The sequence below is a fragment of the Oncorhynchus gorbuscha genome, linkage group LG04, assembly GCF_021184085.1.
Source record: "Oncorhynchus gorbuscha isolate QuinsamMale2020 ecotype Even-year linkage group LG04, OgorEven_v1.0, whole genome shotgun sequence".
Taxonomy (NCBI): domain Eukaryota; kingdom Metazoa; phylum Chordata; class Actinopteri; order Salmoniformes; family Salmonidae; genus Oncorhynchus; species Oncorhynchus gorbuscha.
Window position 1 is genome coordinate 26,741,364 of NC_060176.1, and position 18,828 is coordinate 26,760,191.

The 18,828-nt window shown below is 44.0% G+C and overlaps 1 protein-coding gene across 6 annotated transcripts in view; it reads right to left on the reverse strand.

Moving 5' to 3' along the window:
• Window positions 1-1,118: 1,118 nt before the first annotated feature.
• The window catches only part of LOC124033918 (PHD finger protein 21A-like), a 39,466-nt gene continuing 21,756 nt past the window's right edge, over window positions 1,119-18,828 (reverse strand). For 2 of the 6 annotated variants that reach the window (XM_046346347.1, XM_046346346.1), the window contains exons 6-18: window positions 9,355-9,528; window positions 8,889-9,143; window positions 8,451-8,534; window positions 7,460-7,786; window positions 6,785-6,907; window positions 6,604-6,655; window positions 6,365-6,444; window positions 6,036-6,096; window positions 4,585-4,751; window positions 3,877-4,032; window positions 1,965-2,040; window positions 1,753-1,856; window positions 1,119-1,633 (exon numbers count right to left, since the gene is read on the reverse strand). In XM_046346347.1, coding sequence (XP_046202303.1) covers window positions 1,235-1,633; window positions 1,753-1,856; window positions 1,965-2,040; window positions 3,877-4,032; window positions 4,585-4,751; window positions 6,036-6,096; window positions 6,365-6,444; window positions 6,604-6,655; window positions 6,785-6,907; window positions 7,460-7,786; window positions 8,451-8,534; window positions 8,889-9,143; window positions 9,355-9,528 — 2,058 coding nt within the window. In that variant the 3' untranslated portion in view covers window positions 1,119-1,234. Of the gene's footprint in view, window positions 1,634-1,752; window positions 1,857-1,964; window positions 2,041-3,876; window positions 4,033-4,584; window positions 4,752-4,841; window positions 4,865-6,035; window positions 6,097-6,364; window positions 6,445-6,603; window positions 6,656-6,784; window positions 6,908-7,459; window positions 7,787-8,450; window positions 8,535-8,888; window positions 9,144-9,354; window positions 9,529-18,828 lie in introns of all 6 variants that reach the window. The other 4 variants (XM_046346349.1, XM_046346348.1, XM_046346350.1 and 1 more) reach the window with 4 other exon arrangements.

Here is an 18,828-nt window from a genome sequence, read left to right on the forward strand (position 1 = left end):
GGACACAAAAAAAAAACCTCTCAGACAATATCTGAACTGATAGTTGCTAAATCCCCATGCATGCCTAGAGCTGCATTCACATGGCCTCTATCATTCAAATGGAATATTGATGCAGCCGCCTTCGTGCTATGTCTCTGAATGTATCACTCAACAAATTGGTCAATCATATTCTCAACAAGCAAAAAGGAATGCTAGGTTCAGCAACAATGGAACACAAGTCATGATAAAAATGACCTTGGAAATAAAAACACCTCCAATGTCAATGAAGCATGCAATGAGTCCATGTGATGCAGCCGAAGACCACCGATCTTAATTAAGCCGAATGCTGGGCTCCTCCCACTGTAGCCGGTCTGTCTGGCTGTCTGTCAGGCAGCACTGAGGTGACAGTGGATGCAACTTGAACGCGAGGCTAACCCTATGCTGATCCATCATCTGTCCTGTGATCTTACTTTAAGCTGTATTGTCAGAGTTTTTGGTGGTTGTAATGGGGGCAGGTGGGATAGATGGATGGAGGTGAGCTGGAGCTCCTGTAAGACAAAAAGTGTGATTTGGGACCAATCATATCCCTCAGGCAATACTTTGTAGTGATTTTCAAAACTGTTGACAAATACTGCAGCAAACAAAACCTAAGTCCCCTGGTAGTTTTTCAAATTCCAAATGGCTGTTATGGTGTTTTGGTTGATCCAATTGTTTCTGGTGTGGTGTAGGTGGTGGATCTTCAGGCGAGCGGGCAGGTCTTGTCTTTGGACTTCTCGGATCCATCTCCCCTGAAGCTGCAGACTAAGACACCCTAAGAAACCATCCCCACAAAGAGACGCCATGGCGACTATTGGAGGCACACATTGGTGTGATGTTTATTACTATTAACAATATCCTTATTATTAGTAAGAGCGTCAATATCATCAGACTCGAATAATAATCTTTGACCTCGATTGGCATACCACTGGTACCATAAGTCACCCTCCTTCGTCCCTTTCCATTTCCCGTTCCGATACTCATAACGTATGTCCTCACAGACAATCCGATAATACACAACTGCAATAACAACGACCAAAAAAAAAAATATATATATATATATATATATATATATATATATATATATATATATATATATATATATATATATATATATATATGTCGGTGTGTGTTAATCGATTGGCAACTTCATGGGGTGCTTTATCTTTTTCTTTCCCTCTCTTTGGGGGTTCCTGTCCCTGGACTTGGTGGGTGGGTGTTATTTGGCTCCCTCTGCTACATCCACAAGGGCCGGTGCTATAGTCTGGGGAGGCTCTAAGGTTTTGCCAAGGCTGCTGCTGTTGAGGTTGTCCATCTCTTTAACGTCCTCTTCCTTCCCTTCCTCCTCGGTCGCCTCGTCTGTGTTGTTGTTCAGTTCGTCACCGCTACTGTCAGTCATGTTCTTGTGCTCCTCAGGACTTGTGTCGTCCGTGTGGTCAGCACTGGCACCGTCTGTTCCTCCATTTGACATGTTGGTCTGGACCGCTGGCGGCGAGACCTCGGGGGATGGGCAGAAGTTGATGCCCTGAATGAGACGCACCAGGCCTTTGACCTTCTCCAGGGAGTTGTGCATGTCCCTCTGACGGGCCAGGATAGTGTTCTTGTTCTCCATGCATTTCTTTAGAGGGAAATAGGGACAGACTCATTAGTAATTAACCATCCAGTTCATGTACTGTTTCTGAGATGACTTCACATGCCTTCAGGGTTAGCCTCAGTGTCATGCAGTGTGATGCTTACTGTTATGGATTGGCTCAGCTGTTTGACCCTTTGTTCTAGCTGTTCTCTGTCCTGCTTCAGTTCCAAGCTCCACTTCACCAGTTTCTGCTTCTCCTCCTCTTTAGCTGTCAGCCAGAAGACAGAGAAACCATTACTGTCAACACTAAGTGTTCATTATATTAACACAAATTCATTTGAGGTAGCTTTTTTTGAAGTTTGAGCTCCTTCTGTACCTGCTTTATATGCAATGTAGGAATGAACGATAGCGAGGGTTCCAGGCCATGGGATTGCCTCATCTTTCATCAAAATCTAAAGAAGAAAAAGAACAACATTTGAATCCATGTCAATAGGCTTAGTTCTTCTGCTTCTTTTTTTATAATGTTGTAATAGCCATTCAACCATAAATTGTGTTTCAGTGGTTTTTGGTGGAGTCAGGTGAGTGGAGATATTACAGTATTATTCAAATACTGGGCTATATAATGTATGCCCCCCCAAAAGAATTGGGAAATTATATTTGTTTATAAGAATAAAATTGCTCAGAGAAAGAGATTTTGTTTAACAAGTAATACTTTTCTTTCTTCTCAAAAAAGGTGTCGGTCAAAATGATTGACACTCCTAAAAATTCTTAGAAATAAAGTAGTCAAAGGTTTAGTATTTGGTCCCATATTACTATTACATGTGATTCTATAAACTTGTTGGATGCATTTGCAGTTCGTTTTGGTTGTTTCAGATTATTTTGTGCCCAATAGAAATTGATGGTAAATAATGTAGTGTCATTTTGGAGTCACTTTTATTGTAAATAAGAATATAATGTTTCTAAACACTTCTACATTCATGCGGATGCTACCATGATTACGGATAATCCTGAATGAAATCGCCAATAATGATGAGTGAGAAAGTTACAGAGGGTCAAAGATTATACACCCACCACATGCCAACATCCCCTGTTATTGGTAATGGTGAGAGTATGTCTTTCGGGGTATGATCTCTGACCCTCTGTAACTTCATCACACCTCATTATTCACAGTAGCATCCACATTAATGTAAAAGTGTTTAGATATTCTATTGTTATTTGCAATTAAAGTGACTCCAAAATGACACAATACATTCAATTACCATTCATTTGTATTTGGCACAAAATCATCTGAAACACAACCAAATGAACTGCAAATGCATTGTAGTCACAAGCTTGATGTAGTCATTGCGTCCTATGAATATGGGACCAAATAATAACCTTTTGACCACTTTAATTCCACAAGTATTTATTGGTGTCACTCATTTTGACGACTACCTTTAAAAAAAAACAACAAAAAAAACATGACTTGTTGAACAAAATCATTCTCTAAACAATTGTGTTAGTATAAAAGAATATACTTTCCATTTTTCTTTCGCATAAAATATAGCTCAGTATTTGAATTATTTATTTTATAGTCGTCAATGCTCATCTTTGTCAAGGGTGTCAACAATTTTGGACCGCACTGTATATACTTTAGTTGAAGTTGCCTGATATCTTCACCAACTTTCAGATGTGTATACAATCATGACTCTGAACGCTGTTGTCGGGGATTTTAGGACAGAGAGACAAGGCCATGAATCAAATGATTATTGGTTACTGTAGGTTATCATACTGTATGTTATGGAAACATTGCAGAGAGGGATATCAACATAACACGTCCTCCCTTTCAACCAAGCTACCAAAAGCCCAGGGACACATATAGCGCCCCTGTGGAGCACTTCCACATCGCTATAATCTTTCAGAGACCAGACGGACAAGAAAAAACAAGATGGCAGTGCAAGAAGCATTTTTGTACAAATAATGAAGTGAAATGCATGGTCGCTTTCTCATGCCCGTTCAAAACATTTGTTGGGAGAACTCACAAAGCTAGGAACAGTCTTATTGCTCAGACGCCCTACAGTAAGACACGCTCTTGAGATTCCTGAGAGCACTAGGACACGGTGGCACGAGTGGTTCATACTGACGTTTCACCTTCTAATATCGCACTCTTACAAACTGGCTCGGATAAACAGGGGTGGCTGTGGCTCAGCTGGAGCTTATATTAGCTGCATTTAGTTTACAACTGGCCCGGGGAACTGCTGGGGGAGCTTCTAAGTGGCTGAGACTGCAGGGACAGATGCGGCTGTTACCTGGTCGTGACATTTGGGGCAGATCCACATGCCCCTGGGAATGGTTTTCAAAGGTGGAGCGAGGCAGTCCAGATGGTAAACACGTGCACATGTGTCACACATGAGCAACTGACCACTGCGCCTGCACACAGTGCAGAAGTCCTCATGGATGTCTCCCTGTCAGGAAGAATTGCATCAAATCAGTATTGTGGCCCACTACGCCCAACCGATCACAACTGGATATGTGGGACTAGAGGAGAGGGGAGTCGAACTTCACTGAATGACACCTGTCCAATCTGACTGTGCTTTCAAACTGTCCACATTGTAATTGTGTTTGTGGGCACTGGGGGTTGTTCACACTCCCCAGTTTTCACTGGATGACCGCGAGTAATGTTGCTGGTCAAGATACCCTACCAAACCCCAAACACCACTGTCAACAACACTGATGTGTGATGCGTTGATCCAAACATCCTCAGCCAAATGTAGGGAGGGACTTTTCACTTTGTAAGCTTATGGACAACAGGACACACATAGATTGTCACACATGAATGATGGATGTAATGGCATGTAAGGGTGTAAAAGTGAATGGATGTGGAAGGTTTCATGTTGTAAGGAGGTATGGTCTGTCTTGAAACCATAGGGCCTCAGGGAGATACCACTGAGGGGTGATTTGGGGGGAGGCTTCCTCTAGTCCTGGTAGGTGCAGTGGGCTCTTCATCAGCTACTTACATCCCCGGAGTTGGGGCTAGGCAGAGGGAGGGTGTGGGGGTGGACGGGGAAGTGAGAGCCCCCCCTCTCTGGCCGGTGGTGGGCCGGGGAGGCGGAATGACTGCTGGTGGGGGATGTTGGGGTGTGAAGACCCAGCTCAGGAACACTGCTGTATTTGGGTGGGCGACCTGGGTGAGATGAGACACGACAAAACAAAACAAAAACAAAAGAAAGGAAAATGGGAGAACAAAATAAAAAAAAACATCCTCATGACATACCTGTGACAATGGGTCCTCATTGGCTAGCGCATAAGGAAGAGGAGGAGCACAGACAGAAGCGTTAGTACACAGCGAGAGGGAACAGCATGAAGTCGGGTCAAGACGAAGGGTGAGCTGGGCAAAGCTGACACTTAATTAGATAGTAGTTCGGAGAACAAAGAAGCCGACAGTTAATTAGACAGTAGTTCGGAGGAACAAAGAAGCCGAGAGTTAATTAGACAGTAGTTCGGAGAACAAAGCAGGTCAAAGCAAGACATAAGCCACATCGTATCGACCCGCAGAGCAGAACTTTGTTGAAACAAATGTCAAATCTAATTATGTCAGCTATTATCAACACTATTTCAATGTACTATTTGAAACAATAGGTCAAATACAGCTACATTCAACATTGTCAGTCAGAACGTGGGAAGCAAATGCTTGGTTCATATGAGGATCAATTCTCCTACATGTTCTACTCACAAAACCGCAGTGAACCACTCAACCTGTCACAAAACAGGCCTCTTAAGTCTGTTACAAACAAATTAGCAGTGAGACCTGACTTGGCATGCCATACTAGCCTGAAATCCAGAACCTGTTTTTGTTAACATTCCACTCCATATACTCCGTGTCATGCTAAACATGACAAGGAGCGGCAAGGACTGGAATGATAACTGAAACAGACTGGTACCCAGGCTAATGCCATACCCATAGCATTCAGACTGAGACGTGGCTCAAATCCGCATGGGGGTTTTGCTTGGTGGAGTCCTGGGGTGAGCACATACAGTATAGGCAGAGCAGAGCTGTGAGGTCATCCTCAACAATACATTCAGAGCAGGGTGGGTTGGGAAGACATCTTACTGAGAGGGCAAAGAGAGCTGGTTAAGTAGCATGAATTACTGACAGGGCAAAAAAAAAGCACAGAGTCAAGTGGCATTAAAGCAGGAAATGCAAGCCAAAGAAAGAGCCAGCGACATTGCATTAGCATGATAGCGCCACCAAAATAGCTACCACAGTAAGTCTGTGATGGGACAGTATCACAGTACAACAAAATGCTGTAAACTAGTCTCCGCAGTTATGGGATATGACAGCATAGCCGTCCTCCTGGTATTTGGGAGGTCCAATTGACATGGTGTCAACAAGGTTACAAGGTGGGACACTCCACACAACCCTGAGTAGCTAGGTGTTTCCATAACCTGACAAGAGATTCATACTGACCTCTCTTCCTGGTGCCTTGGTGTAGAGGAGTGTTCAGGTATGTGACGCCGTTCTTCTTACGCTGTGAATATAGGTTGTGTTTACTACTTGGGTAGGGTTCTCTCACAGCAGAGCTAGAACGGGTACAGTATGGAGTCGGTTCCATTTCAATTCCAGTCAATTCAGAAAGTAAACCAAATTCCGATTCCAAATTTTCCCCATGGAAGAGAATTTGAATCGGAATATCAATGTACTTCCTGAATTGACTGGAATTTAAATGGAATTGAGCCCAACCCTGACAGTATCACCGTAATGCCATAATAATAAGCTTAGTGGTCTATGTATTGTACCTCCGGCTCAAACACTGCTCCACTGTATACCGGGTTTGCTGTCGTTCTCCTCTTGCGCTCCTGCCTCCGACTCTGGATCTCTGCACAGGTATAGAATAGACCAGGTCTGTATAACACTATGGACATACCTAATGTTACATTGTGCTCTTGCAAGTTCAGACATTATTGTAAAAAAAAAAAGTATACAGAACAGTGCGGGGGTCCTATGAAAAAACAAAGCTCCATTTGGGTCTTCCAACCTTCCAGATGGTCATATGTCACAAGTCCCAAGGACACCATGAAGGCTAGTTTCTGTGGGAGAGAACAAGAAATCAAATGTTCATTCAAACGTGCCAGAAAACAAGATTTTCCCACAAAAGCTGACCATATACTTTTCACTTTCTTGTTTTCATTGCATCTGTGTATAGAGTTTAGGCCCACCTGGGGGTTGTCCTCTCTTTTGTTCCTCAGCAGGGGTGGAGGGGTGCCTCTAGTGGCGTGTGAGGGGGAGGAGGGCGCACTGGCCGATGCCTTCGGCTCGGTAACACCCCGAGCTTTAACAGTCTGGAGGACGGAAGTGACAGAGTTAGCCGCACACTTCAAGAGTCACAGTCCCTCCACGGTGGGTGCTACGTCCCTTCATGTGCGACCTCTCTCTCGACGAGAAAAACACACATTTTGAAAACACACAGCAAACCAGGACAGAGGGATGTGATAACCTGAGCTTATGGAGGTGGAGGACTCTCCATTCATGAACGTTATTGAGAGGTTATTGGGACGTCTTCCAATATTTCACTGTATCTAAGAATTCACTCTCTGGAAGAGAGTTGTGGCAGCCGCTCAAGTACCTATCCGTGCACATCAACAAAGCAGGGTGCCTATGCAGACCAAATTGAGTTAAGTAAGAAGCCTGTGATGAACACAAAATAGCAAGGCTAACAGCTGCCTGCTTCTTGGTTAAACAGCAATGAAAATGGTAATCATACTACCGAAGGCCCTACTCAAAATATTAACCTGGAAGCTAATAAGATTTCATTTGATTGGACCCTTTGAGATGAATGCAATTAAGACAAATCAAGTTCGCCCGCCCCCTCTTTGTTCCCCCCCTGCTCTCACCTTGGTGTCAGGGCTGAGGCTTCTGATCTGAAGGGTCTGATGAGTTGCCAGGGGGGTGGTGGCCGTAATGGTGGCTGGCGAGGTGATGACGATGCCAGTCAGCTGGGCAGAGGGCAGGGTCTTGGTAATGCTGGCGCAGGGCTGGCCGTTTACAACGCGTACCTGGTGGATGGGCCCGGTGGTGGAGGCCAGTGAGGTGGAGGTCAGCTTGGTGGTCAACATGACAGGCCGCTGGAGGAGCTGAGGGGCAGCCAGCATGGGAGGAGGGGGCGCAGGGGCGATGGGCACCGTGGGAGTGGGTGTAGGTGTGGCTGGGTTTGGTCGGACCTGGCCCACAACATAGACAGGAGGATAGTGAGTATACAGTATTGTCAGGGCCAATGCCTTTTAAACAGCATAACAGAAAAAGTGCATATCAATTACACAGCTTTGTCATTAACCCTCTGTAATCAACACACAATGCAGCAACAACAGAGGGCATGCCACATTCACAACAAAGGTTAGCAGGAGGTGGGCTGGCCCTGGGCAGGTCGATTGAAGGAACAGCCAAAGCACGTGGTAAGGAACAACACTGCTGACATAGATAGTGAAGCCAGGTAGTTAGCAAGGGGTTACGAAAATGCCACTGAAACAGGTCTTGGGCCAAGCCTCTGGTCCTGAACAAAAAGCATACGAATGCAGGAACACACATCAAAAAAGGACACGAGACAAACACAACAAATTTAAAAGAACTTGCTCCAACAGTCCCCTCCAGTAGGATCCCTATTCAGGCCTCTGAATAGAAAACCATTGTAGCCTGGTAGGCTACGCAATCAAACTGCCTCAAATTGACTGCATTTGATGTTACATGATGTCAGATGATACCTAATGAATTGCAAGCTTAGAAGCGGGTCATTCTAGGACTGATATCCAGTCTAAACGCCCCCTGTTAGTGTTACTGGAGAGAGGCTGCGGGGTGAGGGGAGGGGAGGGGAGATCCATGTGGACGAACCTGCGGTACAAAGGTAGGTCGGGGCATCAGTCTAGGTGGAGGGATAAACTGAGGAACTTTGATAGGCTGGGCGGTGGCCTGCACCTGTGACGAAACCATCCGTTTACACACGTTAGAGAATGTGAAAACGCAGAGCTGTGCAGTCTCCACGAGATAGACCATGAGAGCACACTCATAAATGTACAATTCACACAGCAAAGAGAAATAGGTTCTTTGTGAAATCTGCATTTACAGACGTTCCCTGCAACGACACAGAAAAGGGTGGCACATTATCCTTATGTAAAGAAGACAGCAACCCCATCTGTGCCCTGTGATTTAAAATGTTTGTTTACAAATCAGACATATACTATTAACACAATCAGGACTTCAGGGACAGTTCAGTGTAAATTCATTTTATAAAGCTGAGTGAGTGACATGTGGGACATACAGTATACTTACAACAACAGTGTTCTTGGAGACTATCCGAACTGGCTCCATTCCCTGATTGGTCAACTTGCTGGATGTCTGAAGGTTGATAGGTGAACTCAGTGAGTCAGGGTGACCTATGCTGGCCTTGGGCGTGTTGCTGATGGCTGTGACCTTGGCGACGGAGGGTCGCGGCGTCACGGCAGAAGCAGGCATGGTAGCGGTGGCAGCTTTCAGTACCAGAGGTAGAGTCTTAGTGGCGATGACCGGGGTGATCGTCATCGTGATCTGATCAGGAGAGAACCTAAGTTGAATATGGCGCTACCCTTCAACAACACATACAAACAGATTACTATTGCAGCTGTGTGTGTGTGTGTGTGTGTGTGTGTGTGTGTGTGTGTGTGTGTGTGTGTGTGTGTGTGTGTGTGTGTGTGTGTGTGTGTGTGTGTGTGTGTGTGTGTGTGTGTGTGTGTGTGTGTGTGTGTGTGTGAGCAAGTACCTGTGGCGTGCTCAGTTTGTCAGGCGAGGGCAGGGAGGGTGGGGTGTGGAGGTTAGGCAGGGCAGAGGCCTTCCCATCAGGCTGCACTGGGTGCTGGGGCTGCTGATGGGCCTGGACCTCCAGATGATCCTGTTTAACCAGCAGCTCTTTCCTCAGCTGCTCCACCACCTTCTTCTGCAAGACAGAGGAGACAGACAGATTTAAGTCAACAGAAGGAATTCAGAGTTTTCATATGGATTGTGCTGTGCTAGAGAGGTACATACATAATGATGACTCAAACAAAAAACTGTCCAGTGCCAGAATATCAAAAGCACGAAACAAAGGAAAAAGAGAGAAGCAACTGTCCTTGACAAATGATATTCTTTACCTCATACAAACCCAATTCCCTCTGTTGCCGACTCAGTCATTTTTGTTTATTTTTTATTTTTTATCTTCATAGGCAATAAAGGCACTGTTTGCTTAAACGTAACAGAAATGCTTTCTGCTTAAGGCAGAGGGAGGTGGTGAGGTAAATGGGAACCGAAAGAGTGAGAAGAGAGAGGAACAGCATCTGCCTCAGGTTAAATTCACACCGAAAATAGATCAGATGACAACAACAAAAAATGGACCACATCGCGCATTGAACTAAGGCAATGATGTTATCCAGTTGATTGTTGAAGAAAAACAACTATTTTCCATGTATCCACATTTTTATTTTGACGAGAGAACTTATTAAAATGACATGAGGATTTGTTTCACACGCATGTAGGCCTAAATCCTGTTAGATATAAATGCACGAGTAGCCCTCACTGGGGAATACCAGGAAGTGCCCTGGATACTTCTAGCTATCCCTTTGCTATTGCAAAGGCACAGATTTAGTATTATATGTTTATATAGTAACCACAACCAACTACCACAGCTAAACATGACCAGAAAGTCAATGAAGATGAACAATCATTTAAGCCTCCTGCAGAACCAGTGCTGAAATTCAGCTTGGGAATATGGCCCAATAAAATACAGCCTGAAACTGTTTTACTCACACTGTGACAAAGACACACAAGGCTCACCCCCCCACATGCTTCCAGTTTGACAGCAAGCAAAGTGGCAGGTGTCCCAGATTCCCCCTGGCTACTGCACATAGGACACCTACCCCAGTCATGAGCAGCCTGCTTCTAGGCAAATCATCTGTTCCATTCCCCAACAACAGGTTTATACTGGTTCTGACACAGCAAGTCACAAACATTCTCAATTATCTGCAACCTTACCCACACAGTGAGCATCAACCCTATTCTGGTAGGCTCATAGAATGCTTTACGGTTTCTAATTATATATTGCTTTCCTTTATGCCCAGAGAGCTAATTGCAGAACCGTGCACACGCACACACTCACATTAACACACACACACACACACTCTATCCCTCAGATTAGCACACGTGCATAAACACACATTCACAAACAGTTTCCAGTTGCCAATTGGCCCGGCTTCAGACTAGCTTGCATTGACTCTGGCACTGCCGCGGCCTCTCGCGGGCCTCGCCAGGAGATAGGAGAGGACACGCATGATGACGGCAGCACAATGAGGCAGTTCATTCTCCCCCCACATTCACTCCATTGACGTATGCAGCGAAAGCCCCCCCCTGCCTGCGTCTGATAAGACGGGACAGAGTCTGACCGCTCGAGTTCACCTCTGTCCATTCTCCCACACTCACTGCGGTGAAAAGTGAGCCAATGTCCTCTCGGGAAAGCCACAGGGCAGGCTGAGCCAAACTTCTTGGAGGGTGCTGCGTCTGAACAACGGGTAACCGGCCGTCTATGTGAATTCTGTCAGAGCAAGCGAAAACACCCAACTGTGGCTTCGCCACGGAAAATATAACCGCTAACAAATAAATATAAATCCCAATCATGTACATTATTTCTTACCTTTTATCTGACTTCGTACAGCATTGACCGTGCTCTTTGAAAAGAAAATACATTACAGGCATTGACAATTGTTATATTAATACAGCACTGTTGAGGAAAGAGCTTGCAAGCAAGCATTTCACTGTAATACCATTTCAACTTCATTTCATCCCCCATAGGAAAACAACCTTTATGTTTCTTTCTATTCATTGAAATCGAATCTTTTTGTTGTTGTCGATCAAACCAAGCAGTAGTACAATATGGAACAGCCCGTTTGGAAATAGATCTGACGCTCACCCACAAACGCTCTCTGAGGCCACATGGGAACGGCAAACGCCCTCAATTAAAAACCAAACACAGGCGTGTCTGAGCAAAAAGGCCAACCTGTGCACGTGAAATACACAGCTCCGGGGAAGAGCAAGAAGCACAAGTTTTTTTTAGACGTGCTGTGGTGAATGACCGCTGTGTTTGTGTGTTTAGTTTAACAAGCGTGGATGTATCCGTACTAGCCGGTGACTTTCCCCTTCCATCCATCTACCCTCGGATCTATAATCCCACCACTGCACACCTCAGATTGAATCTTTCGTTGGGTTTGAGGTGAGGCTCCTGTCAGCTCTCCCATTCCCTTATCTCCTCTGCATCAGGCCTATTTAACTGTTTGCTACAGGCACTGCAGCTTTCCACCCCCATAATGAATCAAAAGGTAGAGAAATATGTATGAAGGACTAATAAGTACTTTTGTCACAATACCAGAATTTTGACTTCAATACCGATACCAGGTTTAGTATTGCTGACAGTTGAGGCTGCTTTTTTGCGTGATGTATTGTTGTCTCTACCTTCTCGCCCTTTGCGCTGTTGTCTGTGCCCAACAATGTTTGTGCCATGTTGTGCTGCAGCCATGTTGTCTTGCTACCATGTTGTTGTCATGTTGTGTTGCTAGCGTGCTGTGTTGTCATGTGTTGCTGCTATGCTATGTTGTTGCCTTAGGCTGAGGTATCTCTCTTGTCGTGTTGTGTGATTTGTCCTATATTTTTAATCCCAGCCCCAGTCCCTGCTGGAGGCCTTTTGCCCTTTGGTAGGCATATTAGCCAGTCAAAGAATGGCACTTGAACCATACAGATAAACTCAGCTACTGCTCTGTTTAATTGTTGGGCATTTGTGTTTATCATTTTGTATTTTATTTGAACCTTTATTTAATTAGGCAAGTCAGTTAAGAACAGATTCTTTTTTACAATGACGGCCTAGGAACAGTGGGTTAACTGCCTTGTTCAGGGGCAAAATGACAGATATTGACCTTGTCAGCTCGGGGATTTGATCTAGCAACTAGGCTACCTGCCGCATCTTTTGAGTTCAATATCATTACATTTACAAAATACTAATTCTGAGACAAATATGTGTGCATTAATGAATCAATTATACAGTCAATTTGACCTTGTTTTTACCAGTCCAATTACAGAATGGCAATCATTTATTTAAATAGTACATTTCTATTGATAAACTGGGTAAATGAAATGTAGCTTAGGCATATCCACAATACAGGTGAACGCATGTTCAATAGGAGTTGGTGCATGCATTGAGTTATTGAGCTTGTTTTGACTGATTTCACGGGGCTACAGATATACAAATATAAAAATCAGTTTTCCTTCCATTTAAGATAATAGCAGTCAGTTAATATGACCTTTATGAATTATGAAGCCTTTATGTGCTTTATTAGATCAATTCTTCAAAATTCACAAAAAGTGACGTTGGCTGATGAAGATGATCTCATAGAACAAGACGTGGAAGATCTTCTAAGCCTGCTTTTACCACAGACCGTCTCTTCTGCGTTAATCCAAAACCCCTCGAAAAACTACATTCATTTTCCCCATAGGCTCTGTCCAACGATCCATGGTGGAGATAGTGCCTGTCACGTTCTTAGTTCTTCTGTTATGTCTTTGTTTTAGTATTTTCATGGCGTGAGTTGGGTGGGTTGTCTATGTTCTTTTTTCTATGATTTGGGATTTCTGTGTTTGGCCTAGTATGGTTCTCAATTAGAGGCAGCTGTGAGACCAAATAAGTGAGCAAACCATGTCTTTGGTGGCAATCAGCTTGGAAAAACAGCATATTTTGCCTTATAGTTGCATATTATCACAAACAAAGTACTAGGGTAGTGAACTGATATTAGCTTTAGCTGTTAGCTAGCAAAGATATTTTGCTTACAAAGCTGGAATCTACCAGTATCTTCTTCCATTGTAAAGTGTTCGAGCCTGTAATAGACTAGCCTGTTTCGCAAACAGTAATGAACAGTTTCAACATTTCTACATGCCGTGTCGCATTATTCAAGTCTGTTAACTTCTGCGCAGCATGAGTGGGAGCTAACATGAGGCAGCCCAGACTCCCAGTACAGGCTAATGAGTAAGTGGAGAAAGCAGGGTGCGTGCTTTAATACAGGGTCGGCTGCGCTGATAGACAGGCTTGGTTCGTGAGACACATTTAACAGAAGTACTGAAAATAACACAAAATCTAGTACCGAACCGTTCTTAGTGTTATAGTATAGAATAAGTAGACGTTTAGGTACACCGTGCAACACTACTAATAACCACTAGAGGATCAACATTGGGATTTCATAATCTGCTCAGTGCACTCCTGTTAATAAGCCTTGATGACTGATGCAGTGATTGCGCTTATTCTTTGTGGTTTAACTAATGATTTCCCTTTAAAAATCAGCCTTTTACAGTCCGCTTATTATGGGAATTCTAATTAGTCGATCGTGTAAAGGACTCCACATTAATTGCATTATTTTTTAAAGTCAGTGTATTGCTGTAGCTTTGATTTGGCAAGGTCAGTGATGCATATGCATGAGCTGCCCTTTAGTGCTCCACAAAGAAGAATTGGGCACAAGCTTTCTCTGCTGTTATTGCCATCAGCTACATTGAGTTGATGGACAAATAACTTTCTATGCCCCACACACACACACACACACACACACACACACACACACACACACACACACACACACACACACACACACACACACACACACACACACACACACACACACACACACACACACACACACACACACACACACACACACACACACACACAGCAGGACAGCTGCCATGGTGAGACAGGTTTCATCAGAGACTACCCTCATGATTCTGACAGTTGTCCTTCTCAGACAACAGCTATCAGCCGCTAAGGTCTTGGGACATCTCGGGCTAATGCAAGACATCTTGTATCATCCTCAAATGTTCCACATCTCTTACTCCACATACAGCAACAGTATGTGAACTATTGTCCTGTAACTACTGTCATCTTCAATGTACCTCATCTTTTAGCATAACCATTCAGTATTCTCTGATGCTCAGTAGTAGCTAGACAAAGCTGACAGCTTTTCCCGAGACCATTTTCACACCTTGATACGTTTCATTATGCAGAAGTCCTTGGGCATGTGGTAGGTCGGCCAGTTGCATTTCCTTTTGGGGGGGGGTGTCCCTAGCGATGGAATGCTTTTTGTTGAGAGAACACAGTAGAGTACGGTAAGAAACATGCACAGGCAGAGATGACCTCCAGAGGGCACAATATGGTCACATGTGTCTTACAGCCTCTAAAGACTGAAATCAAAGTGTTTACTTCTTTGATGGGGGACACTTGTTTGTAAGTTGTACGTACAGAAAACGTGGTCAAGGCTTAAAATGATCAATTCTGAATAAACAAGAAGTCAAAAGAACCGAACCTCTCAAAAAACCAAGACAAGAATGGACAATTACATACAGCATAAATATTACACACAATGAGTCCGATGTACTTTCTTAAAATAATTTGTTGAGAGACCATAGCAACAATTCCTTTCCAGTTATAGATTTAAACCACACGCGAGTCATCTCCAGATGCTTGTTGGGGTGTGCGGAGGGCCTTGGGAGAAAGCCCCGTGTGTCTGCTGAAGTGCTGACTTGGCTGCTGAACATACGGCGCAAAGCAGTGGTTGGCTAATCAAAGGCCCAGTGCTCACTCAGCAGGCACAGCAGTGCGCCCTATAACTGTCCCACCTCCCACTTTCTCTGGGAGGGTCTGTAGTTCACAAATTATACATGGTGGTAAGTCCAAAGGCTGCCTGCCGGGAGAAAAAAAAATCTGAACCAATGCTCTGCTAAAATGGTCCTCAGTCTCTGGCTTCACAGCATCAGCTGTTTCCTCTGCTAGCTTTCCTCGGGTGTCAAAACCCATAGCGCATGTTTTCTTTGCTTCATCTGCATTGCCGTAATTCAGGCATTTATTAGGTGACATTGTCAGACCTCTTTGTCATAAGTCCCCTACGACACTCACTGGGATCTCTACTGTGCGTGTGACAGGAAAGGGTAAATGGCACTTCATCACACGGCCCTCGATGGCCATCCCCCCTGTCAATGGGGACAGAATGTGGTCATTTTAAATGGCATACAAATGGGAGGGGAAGCAGTGACTCACAGATGAGGTTGACTTTATAAAAGCACAAGCTCCTCTATTTCCCCATCTCATCTCAGGGGAGGGATATAACAGATGGAATGAAGGGGTACACTCTGTTCAGACCCACTCCCCCTCATCATGACATGCTGTACCATAGAAACCATGTACAGCAGACCTGGGTCAAATACTGTACATATGGCATACACAGTGGCAAGAGAAAGAATGTGAACTCTTTGTAAATACCTGGATTTCTGCATAAATTGGGCATAAAATTTGATCTGATCTTCATCTAGGTCACAACAATAGACAAACACAGTCTGCTTAAACTAATAAACACACAAACAAGTATATGTTTTCATGCCTTTATTGAACACACTGTGCAAACATTCACAGTGCAGGATGGAAAATGTATGTGAACCCTTGGATTTAATAACCGGTTGACCCTCCTTTGGCAGAAATAACCTCAACCCAACGTTTTCTGTAGTTGCGGATCAGACCTGCACAACGATCAGGAGGAATTTTGGACTATTCTTCTTTACAAAACTGTTTCAGTTCAGCAATATTCTTGGGATGTCTGGTGTGAACTGCTCTCTTGAGGTCATGTCACAGCATCTCAATCGGGTTGAGGTCAGGACTCTGACTGGGCCACTCCAGAAGGTGTATTTAGTTCTGTTGAAGCCATTCTGTTGTTGATTTACTTCTGTGTTTTGGGTCGTTGTCCTGTTGCATCACCCAACTTCTGTGGAGCTTCAATTGACGGACAGATTGACGGACAGACAGACTAACATTCTCCTTCAAAATATTTTGATAAACTGGGGAATTCATTTTTCCGTCGATGATAGCAAGCTGTCCAGGCCCAAAGGCAGAAGAGCAGCCTTAAACCATGATGCGCCCTCCACCATACTTTACAGTTGGGATGAGGTTTTGATGTTGGTGTGCTGTGCCTTTTTCTCTCCACACATAGTGTTGTGTGTTCCTTCCAAACAACTCAAATGTAGTTTCACCTGTCCACAGAATATTTTGCCAGTAGCGTTGTGGAACATCAAGTGCACTTTTGCAAACTTCAGAAGTGCAGTCGTGGACAGCAGTGGCTTCTTCCGTGGTGTCCTCTCATGAACACCTTTCTTGTTTAGTGTTTTACGTATCGTAGACCCGTCAACAGAGATGTTAGCTTGTTCAAGATATTTTTGTAAGTCTTTAGCAGACACTCTAGGATTCTTCTTAACCTCATTGAGCATTCTGCGCTGTGCTCTTGCAGTCATCTTTGCAGGACGGCCACTCCTAGGGAGATTAGCAACACTGCTGAACTTTCTCCATTTATAGATCATTTATTTTACCGTGGACTGATGAACATCGCTTTTAGAGATACTTGTGCAAGTCAACAATTCTTGAACTTAGGTCTTCTGAGATCTCTATTGTCCGAGGCATGGTTCACATCAGGCAATGTTTCTTGTGAATAGCAAACTCAAATTTTGTGGGTGTTTTTTATAGGGAAAGGCAGCTCTATACAACATCTCCAATCTTGTCTCATTGATTGGACTCCAGGTTAGTTGACTCCTTACTCCAATGAGCTTTTGGAGAAGTCATTAGCCTAGGGGTTCACATACTTTTTCCAACCAACACTGTGAATGTTTAAATTATATATTCAATATAGACAAGAAAAATACAATCATTTGTGTGTTATTAGTTTAAGCACACTATGTTTGTCTGTTGTTGTGACTTAGATGAAGATCAGATCAAATTTGATGACCAATTTATACAGAAATCCAGGTAATTCCAAAAGGTTCACATACTTTTTCTTGCCACTGTATAATGAACCAAAGTATAAACGAGCCAGGCCCAGCCAATCACACTGAGTTTTTCCCCACAAAAGGGCTTTATTACTCCTCCGTTTAATCAGCTGTCCAGGTGGCAGGGCTCAGACGATCTCCTGGGCTGGAGTGGTAACACGTGGTCTGCGGTTGTGAGACCGGTTGGACGTACTGCCATATTCTCTACAATGACGTTGCGGTCGGTTTATGGTAGAGAAATTAACATTAAATTCTCTGGCAACAGCTCTGCTGGACATTCCTGCAGTCAGCATGCCACTTGCATGCTCCCACAAACTTGAGACATATGTGGAATTGTGTGTGTGCCTTTTATTGTTCCCAGCACAAGGTGCACCTGTGTAATGATCATGCTGTTTAATCAGCTTCTTTATATGCCACACCTTTCAGGTGGATGGAGTTTCTCGGCAAAGGAGAAACACACACTCACAGGGATATAAACAAATGTGTGCACAACATTTGAGAGAAATAAGCTTTGTGTGTATAGAACATTTCTGAGATATTTTATTTCAGCTCAGGGACCCTGTACATAGCTTACTTACATTCTTCTTAATTATTTTTTTTTGGTGTGTTTTTTGTTCAAGTTACTTTTTTTAATAGTCCTACTGATATTGATTACTGCATCGTTGGGAAAGAGAAGGCAAGAAAAGCATTTCACTGTACTTGGGCATGTGACAAAAACTAGAAATTTGAGTTTCTCAAGATAGACTTATAAATGATGGCATCCAGTATCAATCATCAACATTCCCTAAGATGTATCTTTTTCCATAAAAGCCCGATCCTGTTCATCGTCATTGGCTTAAGGCCTGCTGACTCTGGCTTTCCTCTACCTCCATAATCTCTTCATCATCTTTATATTTTCATTTTTTATCTTCCTCTGAAACAGGATGAAATGTGAGCGGCACATCTGCCCCTTTCCAGCCATGTGGAGGGAGGTCTGGTTGGGCTGGGGCTGCCTGCCTCCGTCCAGCCTGCCTGCCTCCTCTCAGCCTCTCAGGTGTGAGGATTTATCCCCTTGACAGTCTCCCCTCCCCTTTTGTGCTGATGGTATTTAAACAGCATGTTGAGCCCTTGATTGAAATTCCTCTCACACTACCTCTTGCCTCACAGTCCTCCCGCGCTCTCCCTCTCCCTTCTTTCTCGCTATCTCTCTGAGCTAGAACTAAACCCATCACAGACACACATTAACACTCTCCTCTCGCTCCATCTGGGCAGATCCATATGACACACACAAAGCCTCCCTACTGCAGTCAGTGTGTGTAATTGTAACACATACTGGCATGTTTGCACATGCACACACAAAGAACTACAGATTGCATTGGGCTATCTGTACACACAGTAG